Below are 10478 nucleotides of genomic sequence, written 5' to 3'. Positions count from 1 at the left end.
ACTCACTATGACCTCACAATAAAATAAATCAACATTAAAAACTTAACCCTATAGCCTATTTTTTAATGATTTTTTTGTATGTAATGTCGTTATGGTAGTTATTAAGGCTTATTTATGTTTGTTTAACTTTTTATTAATTTTTAAAAGCACAAACTATGGTTGAGGATAACTTGTCGGAATTATTTAAACACACCGCTTTTTAGATGGCGCACTTTTCCGAAAACTTCCGCGGACAACCGTAGCCATGGCCGACAGTAAGTAACGTGCTTTCTATTTTAGCCTAATTTTCTTTAAATAAATCGTAATCTAAACAATTCTACACAATAATTTTACCAAAATTTGTTTTAATAATAGTTGTTTAGTAACTAAGAACTAAATTCACGGCTAAAAAGTGGTGAAACTTTCATATATTTTGGTTTAAATTTTTAAAAAATAAAATTTTTTTCATTATTAAAAACCCTAATTTAATGTTATTATTGTTTTAAAACTACAAAAAAGTATTACCGTTATGATTCTAAATTTACTTGTTTTATTTCTAATTTGTCAATATTGTTAAATATTTAAATTCTATTATGTAAAGGTTAAAAATTATAACAAACTTGTGAGCTCTATCCACCCGTTTTACAAATCCGGAAAAGACGGAATTTTTATACCTTTTCCCTAATCTTCCCTTGCGCCTTATAGTTAATATTGTATTATTTTTAAGCTCGCGCAAGGAAAGATTAGGAAAAGGTATATAAATTTTGTCCTTTTCCGTCTTCATTTTAGTACTACCCCTTTAAACCTGGCGGACGACACTAATAGAGCTTCATTATTTGCATTCTATTATGTAAAAGTTAAAAATATTAACAAACTTGGTCGTTTTGTTTAATCATAAATTAATGTTAAACTTTAAACAGCTGAAGTAGCTCCTCCCACTGCAGTTGCAGCTGAAACTCCAATGGAAGCTGATAATGCTCAACCTCCGCAACAACAGCCAGCGCCAGCGGTATGTTTTGTTTTTAACGCATTTCATTCTCAGTTTCTACTGTTCTGTAACTTTTACTAAACTGGCAGCAGGGTATAGTGGTAAGAACACTTGCTACACCATCATCAGGTTGTAGGTTCAATCCCCACTGCTCTCATGCTGTAGCGCCCTTGAGCAATGAGCTATAAACGATATGAACTCTCGCTGAGCTAGCACTTCCCAAACTGCTAAAGGCAATATATTTTTTTTGACGCATATACTTTTTCAGGATACAGGCTTAATACCTGATCATTAGGCTTTTTGTTAAATGTTAACTTTAGACTAGACTGTTTTAAGTAAGCAAGAGTTATTTTAATATTAGGCTGGACCAAACGTAGTTTAAAATTATTATTTTGTAGGTTTAATTTAAATATTTTGTTAAAAAACTAAAATAAAAGTTTTTATGAACTAAAACAAACCTTTTTTTATATTTTTTAGGAAGTTACACATGCAGAACCGAGCCCTGCTTTAAATGTTCAGGTAAAATAAAGAATCTGTTAATTAAAACCAGTAAATTGTTTATATTTTTATCACATGTTTAATAAAAATTTAATATAGTAGATTGAAGTTTTATATGGGAATATGTGATATTCTAAAATTCTCGGTAAAAAGTGCTTTTTAACTTAAAGCAGCTTTTTAATGTTATGTATTTGTTCATTATATACCAGTAAAATTTTGGGGCAAATTTTTAAAAACCTTATTTTCTGACTGGTTTGCATTAATTACAGGAGGTTGTGAATGCAGAAAAAGATGGTGTGGGAAAAACACCAAAGATGGTTGAACTACAATCTCTACCAACCCGTGCTTATCTTGACCAGACTGTCGTCCCTATTTTGTTATCCGGGCTTTCGACTCTTGCTAAAGAAAGGTAAAGATATTTTTTTGTATTATCTTTATCCCCAATGTGGGAAGGTCAAATGCGCGAACTAAACATAGAGAAACATTAGTTACTTTGACCCAGTCTGGAGTTACCTTTAGCAGTTTGGGATATATAGAGATTATAATTTCCCGGTAATTATGCTGCTGATTAAGTGTTGGCTCAGCAGGAGTTCATACCGTTTATAGCGCCTTACTCAAGGATGTTACAGCATGAATGGGGATTGAACCCACAACCTCATAGTTGTGTAGCATCTATTCTTACCACTACATCACGCTGCCAGTTCACTACACCACGCTGCTGGATATAAAATGTTATGTTCTGAGATTGCCATAGTAAATAGTATATATGTCTATGAGCTATATTAGACATTTACATCAAAGATTATATGTTGTATAACATCAAACTGCATTTGATGTTACTATTATAATGTAAGGCAAAAACTATGGTAATTTTTTAACCATCACTACTAAAACTTTTGATATTCTGCCTCACACTCAGAATTTTTGTAACATGGTCACAACTCAACTTTTGCCAGTAATAATTTACAAAACAGACAGACAGTTTTTTTTAAGTAACCATTAATAACTGCACTAATGGCTAGTGAAATCTTTTAATTAAACTTAATATACACACCTGTTTGCTTTAACTTTCCTTGTTAACTTTGCTTAGTTATTGTAAATATTAAGAAATGATATTTTAGAACCATCTTGAAATCTATAATAATGAAGCATAGTGGACAATATATATATATATATATATATGTACCTCTAATTTATAGGTGTACAAAATAAATAAAACTGTCATTTGTGTTGCATAGGTAAATTATCGCCGGCAAATATTAGTTGAGAGTTGTGACTTTATTATGACAATAAAAATTTCGGTCGTTTGGCGGGCTGTCAAATAGTTTGAGCTAATGGTTACGTTACAGCTAATATCCACATTTTTTTCTTTAGACCACCGAATCCAATTGAATATCTAGCTGCTTATCTACTTAAAAACAAGGATGAATTTAAATCCACCGCAGCTAAACAATAATTAACAAACAACCGAGTAATATCCTACATTTTAAAATAAAGTTTTCGAATCTATGTGTTATTATTTAGGCATGCTATTGTTTATATTCTTTCTGTTGTTTGTATTCTGAATTTGTTGTTCTAAAACCCTTAAAATACAATTTCTTAAAAGTAATTTAATCAGTTTAAACTCTAGGCTAATTATTCTTTTAAAACTTAGTTAAAACTTTGTTTTATTTTTAGACTTTATACACCGCAGTTAATATTAAATTTGGACCTTAACAAAAATGGGTTTTTATGTAAATTTTTGAGCAACTTTTTTGTGTACTTGTTTGGTTTCACTTAATGTTACTTCTTTCTATTTCAGGCTACTTTTAGGTAAATAAATCGGTCGTAATACAATTAGTTATTAAATGTTGTGGCTTTAAAATGCTTTCTTTTTAAAAAAAACTTGAGCACTGTATTATATTTGTGGTTGTTGTGCTTACCCAACAATCTGGTTAGCTAAACGAGTTTTTTGTTATCTTTCTTTGTAGCATATTTGGATGTGAGAATAAAATTTGCTAGCAACCTTGTTTCGATTTTACATGTCAATGTAATATGCAAATAAAACTTAAGATGACTAAATGAAAATAAACAATAGTTGTAAATGTTCACATAACCAACCCACTATCAAGTTAACTGTGGCAGTTTAGGATATTATAGGTTATAATCTATTAATAACTAAGTTGCAAATTAAAGGTTGTATAAGCAGAAGGTTATAGCATTTATAACCCCTACTGAAGGGGGCTTTAGCATGAGAGCAGTGGGGATTGAACCTAGGACTTCATGTAAGAAAGCAAATGACCACGCTGCCGGTTTTAAAGTTACTAAAAGTGTTATATAGATCATTTTTTTTAAATATTATATTGCATGTTATCTACAGGAAAAACTTTATTATAGTCATGTTTGTTTTTAGCTATAAAGTTATTCGTTATTTTGGGGATAAAGTAAATCCGAAATCAATATTTTTTGTAGAACTCGTGGTTGAAAGGTCAACTTTGTTATTGTTGTTGTTTCATCATTTACCTTTTCGTTTTTTGTTAACGTTTGTAAGAACCTACGTTTAAAACTTTGCTATGTAATTGCGTGGGTTTTATTTCCTAAGTTTAAGAGAAACATCTGTGTGTTTTGCAGAGCTTTGTTTAAATTTGATGTCGGACAAAGTAGCAAAAAATTAAAAATATGACTTTGTTTGCATATTTAATAAACACGGCATTCCAAGTGTTTGAAGACTTATTTTTACCCCGACTTTTAGCTTTGTGGGTTAAGATTGAACCACATTATCAGACGTGGAAACGCATTGCAATCGGCCTTGTTGTAGCCTTTAATATTTGCTGTTTTTCGTTATGCATTTCGGCGTTTCTTTTTGGAACTATTTACTTTTATCACATGCCAACGGTATACAACACTTTTCCATTAGACTTTCATTATAACAGGTAAGAGATTTTGTATATGTTAATTTATAGGCATGTAAAAGCCTTAGTTTAAAGTTTTGTTTTGCTGTTTTGAGGAATTGTATCCAATATCACAAAGCATTCGAAAGAGACTGTGACCACAAAGGGGATAGAATATACAACGAAAAATGCTTTCCCGTTGCAACTACACAATTATCTTCCCCTGATCACCCAAAGGTAACTTGTGATGACCGGCATCGTGGTGTAGTGGTCAGAGCACTTGGCTTTACCACCTGAGGTCTTGAATTTGATCCATACTGCCCTCATGATGTAGTGCTCTTGAGTAAGTGCTATAAACGGTGTAAACTCCTGCTGATCCAACACTTGATCAGCAACTTATAATTATTGGACAATCATAGTCTAAAATATCCTAAACTGCCAAGGGCGACTCAAGACTGGGATGGGGTAAATGATGTTACTCTTAAGTTAAGGTCGTGAAGTCGACCTTTTAACATCAAGGATAAATCAATGTGAAAAATATAAGTAAACTTAAAAAATACATTTACAATTTATAAATTCATTTAGCTTTTGCAAGAAGCCCAACTTTATACAGTGATTGTCAAACTAACTCTACCTGAGACCCCCAGAAACTTGGACATTGGCATGTTTATGATTCATATGAGGGTGGAAGGAAGAAACATGAATACTAAGATAGCAACAAAAACACAGAAAATAAAAAAGAATGTGAATTCCTATTTTACTGATTCAGAACCCGTCATCATTTTCAAATCATCGAAAGCGGTATTAAATTCGTAACTTTTTGGTGAAAAAAGATTTAATATTTTTTTTTGTCAAAATTATTATTTTGATTTAACTTTTTAGACTTCTATCCGGTATGTTTCATTTGCCATTCGAATGATAACCACCGCTCTGTTTTGGCCGTTTTTTCTTGCCGATTTTTGGCAAGAAACGCAAACAGTCAACGAAATCATCTTCGACGAAATTCTACTCGAAAAGGTAAGATCCCTTTACCATAGTACTTTAAATGTGTTAACATCTTAATATTATTTTTTTTTAATACTTTGATATAGAAATATTACAACTGGACTGGAATTGTACATCTTGACCATCCTGGAATAGATCTGTATCATGCTGAGATGGATGTTGTTGCAAAATTCACTGGAATTCAGTATTATTTATACCGATGGCCCATTATTTCGTTTATACTCGGCACTGGTGTATTTTTTCTGCCAGTTCTAATAAATGTTTTGGTGTTTCTTTATTTTTGTATTTGGAAGCCGTTTATCGCAAGCTCCCTCAATCTGGAAGATGAGTCTTTGAATCACAGTCTGAGAAGAGGTAGAAGGAGAGGAAGAAGAGCATCACTGGAGGAAAATGATGATAACAATGATCCTAGTAATGATGATGAGAATCTTAGTAGCAGTAGCAACACTGTTATTAATGGTATGTGACACAGATAATTAAAAATTAATATTATTTGTTATTATTCCTTAAATTTTGATTTAAAAAAAATTATTTTTGTATCAATAAAAGAATTTTAATTTTTTTTAACTAGCAACAACCCCTGTTGAAACACTTCCAACCAATCCTACATCCTCTTTTGATCCTCCAACTTCCTCGAGAAGGTCTTCCTGCTCTTCCTCGTCAATCGAGATGATCCCATCTCGATCTTCAGTGAGTCAGATGAGTTACGTTGTCACTCCTTCTACTTCGGGTCAAGTTAATCCAGAAGACATACAGCAGCAACTGGAGAAAGATGATAATAAGGAAAACTGGTAAAAAAAAAAAAAATTTGGATCACTTGTACTTAATGGTTCTTGAAAAACTCAGGATCATAAAGCACAAGAGAGAATTAGTGAGGACCATAGAGAACAAAAGTGAATTAGCGAGGACCGTAGAGTATGAGAGAGAATTAATAAAGACTATATAGTACAAAAGAAAATTTGCGGAGGCCGTAGAGTACGATAGAGAATTTATGAGGGCTTTTAAAATACAGAGAAAATTAGGGGGGACCGTAAAGTACAATAGGAATTTAGCGAAAATTGTAGAATATGAGGGAGGATTATGAAAGACTGTAAAATTTTTAGAGAAAATTAGCTAGGTCTGCAAGGTACGATAGTTTTTTTTAAGAATCACAAATGACAAGTAATCCAGAAATTCATATGAACCCTATTTGATATGTTTATTTTTGTGTAAAAAAATAGACAGCTATTACCTAATTTGTCAACTAGTTTAAAAGTAATACTCTAGTATTAAACTTATATTTGCTTATGCTATGTAGTGACCCCAACAATGAAAATGCACAAGTTGGTACTGACGAAAACGTATTTCAAAATGACGAAGAAAATGTTGACAATAGCCAAGTGCAAATGCGAAGACGAATCATAAATTAATATTATTGTTTTTTTATATATATGCTATGTGTTGAATTCTGCTTATGTATTACTTTTAAAGCACATTTTAGTTCGCCTATTTTGCACTTATATATGCTATGGTAAGTCCCCAGCTTATAATCATTGTAGAATTCTTAATTTCTGCTTTATTGTTCTATATTAATTGTCCCCTTTTTTAAACATAAGTAATTGTGTTTTTTTCTGTTTTAAATCACCATACTGTAATATTGTAAGTACACTGTTTTATTTACCCTTCAAGAATGCTTTCTTTTTTATATCTTACATATGTTTGACCTTTGATAATTTTTGTTTTTTAGGAAACAGTATCAATATTAGGAATGCTAAATTGTATTTGTACACATTGTAAAAAAATGAAATGGTATTTTAAGGGGTGTAATATACTGTGTTATTACATCATGTTTGTAGCAATATCGAAAAAATAAAGCTAGGAGTTTTATATTAATTCAACCCTAGTCAAATTACCCTTAGGCCTATATCAGCTAAACTAATATATTATTGTTTGCTGGTTTAAAAGACTAAACCTTTAAAAGTTGTCTTTGAATTAAGTCAGAGGCTCTTGACCGGGGGTAAATTTACTGAATCATATATCATAGTTATTTAGGACATTTAGGTACCGGTTACTTTTTACATGACCCCTTTAAAAACAATCAAGTCTTTGGTAACTAAAAAAAACTTTTTTATATATTTGCTGTGGTAAACAAGACAAAAAAGAATTTTACGTTTCTTCACAAGCGGCCACCAAAAAAATGGGGGTAAATTTTACCCTTTTCATTCGGCAAGGGGTTAAACAAAACAAAAAAGGTTAAGAACTACTGGATTAAGTTGTCTAGAGTTGAATTGTATTGGTTGATGTGACTCAAATGTAATTACTTCATGGATAGTTAAGTAGTAGGCGGTTTAAAGACTTAGTCATCATATTGTAACGTAATTTTGCCTGATAGTCTTTTGAATATAAGCTGTAGTAATATTTAAAGTATTTTATTACGTAAGAAACAAATCACGTGGTACAGCCCCCGTGACAGAGAGAAGATGTAAACACGTGACTATAGGTGTAAACACGTGACTAAATGCAGATAACAACTTTAAGTAAATAAGAAAATGGCGGATTTGTTACAATATGCTAAAAAGGTGTTCTCTGGTAAAATCTAAACTAGACCTCTGGCGGAATGATCCAATTGTATACTTTTGTGGGGATATTCGACCTTCTCACATCGAGAATAAAGATATATACAAAAAATATATATATAATATATATATTAAACCAGCAGCGTGGTGTAGTGGTAAGAACACTTGCTACACCACACATGAGGTCGTGGGTTCAATCCCCACTGATCTCATGCTGTAGCGCCCTTGAGTAAGGCGCTATAAACGGTACAAACTCCTGCTGAGCCAGCACTTAATCAGCAGTATAACTATCGGGTAATTATAATCTATAATATCCCAAACTGCCACAGGCACCTTGAGACTGGGTTAGAGTAACTGATGTTACTCTATGTTTAAGTTGCGCATTTGACTTTTCCACATTGAGGATAAAGATATATACAAAAAAATATATGTAACATGAAACGATATTTATTATTAATTGCATAAACCCAAATAATATTCAAGGCTTTTGTTTGCCTTCAGCATAAGATAACGTGGCCAAAAAGGCAATGCTGCTTAAGCTTGCATTAAGTGAATTGTCATTAGAAATTTAACTGGCATGATTTTAAAATTTTGCAACCAAGCAGTAGCTACATGTAAGGGCGTGGCTTTTAATTGTAAGTAGGTCAACTTCAAAATGTTTTCTATTTCCCTGCAGGTTATTCTTAACCTAATATAGAATCAGTTTGCTGGATTAGTAGGAACCAGTTTAAGTAACCGGATTGACCGGACGAGGGGCAATGAAGTGTTTACAACGAATATAACTCGTGTTTAGATTTCGCTGATAGGTGGGGTGCGTCTGTTTTGTGTTTAGATGACGAATTCTTAATCTGGGTTTGTTCTACCGGTCCGTGGCACAATATACGCATTTTAATATACAGTTTTTTTAAATAACAACCACATTTCCTGAACACAAAAATGTCAAAATTAAGATCGCTGAATGTCAAATCCGGTTTTTAGCCAAGGCTAATTTATATTTCCAGTTAAAGTGTTTTTAGGCTGAGCCAAATTGCCACGTGTTAGTTTCTAATTTGCTTATTTTTAGTAAGATTGACAAGTGGTTGGCACCCAAAGTGGTAACTAGGTCACCGGACCCTGTTATAGATTTTATCTCAATCTAAATTCAATGACTCAGTAGGTTTAAACATTTTTGCAAGTTGTGCCAAAATGATTTTTAATAACGTAAACAGCAATCAGTAACTATAAGTCGGATTACTGTCTAGAGTTTTAAATAAAATTAAAAAATTGCGAAACCAAAACCCACCAAAAAGGTGTCTGGTTTCCTTAAATTTTCCAAGTAAAACATAAAACTCATTTAATGCGATTTTTGCAACTTTTATTAAACAAAATGCGTTGTCTTTAGCCGGATTTCTGGGCTGAAATCTTCACGTTTCGCCGGCATAATCTACCACAGGCATAGTACGTGTCTCACAACACCTTTTAATCTTTAGGTTGTCCCAGCGCGATTACAAACTTTGCAAATAAACGTGGGCCTGCTACGAATTTAATCGGTTTAATTGTTGGGTTTCTGGGTAAAATATCGGTGTTTAATATAAATTTAGCCTATTGTTTAAACAATGAACACTGCTTATACGGTTAACCTTTGTTCTAAATTTTTCCACTATTCTAAAATACTCTAGGAGACGCGGAGCAACTTTTAACAAGCTTTAAAGCAGTTAATGGTTTAATTTATTTTTCACCTGTAAAAATATTTTTCTTATATAAAAAAAAAGTTACTTTAAATTCAACGATTTAATAACGTCAAACACAATAAGCTAATTAAACAATAAAGCGCAAGTGCGAATCGAACCATCGACCTTGAGAACTGTAAAAATTATCATAAAATTTTTAAATTATTAGTTTTTTTGAAATTTAAGTGTATTATACTAACACAAAGCAGGTATCTTAGTAAAAAATTAGTTAATATTTTTTATGAATATTTATAAAACTTTTATTGTGTGCTAAAATGTCGGTCTTTAAATAAAGTACGATTTTATCAGGAACGCGTAAATCGCATAAGGATATTTTATATAAGTACGACATTGTTTATTCAAAAGCAGTGTTGTTTAGTTTAAGACTATAGCCTAAAATTACATTTAGTATCCATAAAAAGTTATCTAATGACGTCAAGAAGAAAAAACAAACATTTTATTACTTAATTTTTATTTATTTTTTTGCGAATTCTAAAACAACGAAATATTGTTAAACGACAAAAAAACAGATTTAAAATTGATAAGTTTTGGTTAACTTTATTCACTGTCTTTCAAGTCGTCGTGCCCAATTTTCTATACTCCTTCCTCTCCCAAACTAACCGATGTAACTCGTTATTCTGGTATAACACGCAGAAAAAAACGAAGATTTAAATTAGGCCCCACAGCTCGTTTCCGCAAATTTCATGGAAAGTAAAAAGTTGGCCTATATAAGAAAAGTGTATTCGACGGTCAAGGCATATAACTTATCCAACCTGCTTGGATGTGTAGTCAGTTACACATAACATTATATTGACTATAGTTTTAAAGGTCTATGTTGCGCTTGAAAATTATTTAAACATTTTTTTGCCATGTT

General features: G+C 31.9%; 2 protein-coding genes across 2 annotated transcripts; both read left to right on the top strand.

Annotated features, from left to right (window-relative positions):
- The first annotated feature begins 213 nt into the window (after positions 1 to 213).
- On the top strand, positions 214 to 3474 carry LOC145754990 (protein dpy-30 homolog). The gene is made up of 5 exons (XM_082571175.1): positions 214 to 254; positions 900 to 988; positions 1445 to 1486; positions 1735 to 1874; positions 2840 to 3474. Exons 1-5 carry the CDS (start codon positions 245 to 247, stop codon positions 2919 to 2921), a joined length of 363 nt encoding a protein of 120 aa, XP_082427301.1. The 5' UTR covers positions 214 to 244; the 3' UTR covers positions 2922 to 3474.
- Positions 3475 to 3992: 518 nt separating this feature from the next.
- LOC145755096 (uncharacterized) lies at positions 3993 to 7198 on the top strand. The gene is made up of 7 exons (XM_082571299.1): positions 3993 to 4377; positions 4452 to 4572; positions 4921 to 5136; positions 5218 to 5352; positions 5427 to 5799; positions 5912 to 6131; positions 6638 to 7198. The coding sequence occupies exons 1-7, from the start codon at positions 4124 to 4126 to the stop codon at positions 6747 to 6749; spliced, it is 1431 nt and encodes a 476-aa protein (XP_082427425.1). The 5' UTR covers positions 3993 to 4123; the 3' UTR covers positions 6750 to 7198.
- The last annotated feature ends 3280 nt before the right edge of the window (positions 7199 to 10478 follow it).

The sequence above is a fragment of the Corella eumyota genome, chromosome 6 (genome assembly GCF_963082875.1).
Source record: "Corella eumyota chromosome 6, kaCorEumy4.1, whole genome shotgun sequence".
In the NCBI taxonomy this organism is placed as follows: domain Eukaryota; kingdom Metazoa; phylum Chordata; class Ascidiacea; order Phlebobranchia; family Corellidae; genus Corella; species Corella eumyota.
This window is presented reverse-complemented; position numbering and strand designations above follow the sequence as displayed.

Excerpts from the sequence above, each read along its gene's own strand:
- LOC145754990 (XM_082571175.1), top strand. Across the intron at positions 1,487-1,734 it reads GCCCTGCTTTAAATGTTCAG|GAGGTTGTGAATGCAGAAAA; the intron begins GTAAAATAAAGA and ends CATTAATTACAG. Across the intron at positions 1,875-2,839 it reads TCGACTCTTGCTAAAGAAAG|ACCACCGAATCCAATTGAAT; the intron begins GTAAAGATATTT and ends TTTTTTCTTTAG.
- LOC145755096 (XM_082571299.1), top strand. The coding sequence starts at position 4,124 with ATGACTTTGTTTGCATATTTAATAAACACGGCATTCCAAGTGTTTGAA. Across the intron at positions 4,378-4,451 it reads TTAGACTTTCATTATAACAG|GAATTGTATCCAATATCACA; the intron begins GTAAGAGATTTT and ends TGCTGTTTTGAG. Across the intron at positions 4,573-4,920 it reads CTTCCCCTGATCACCCAAAG|CTTTTGCAAGAAGCCCAACT; the intron begins GTAACTTGTGAT and ends AAATTCATTTAG.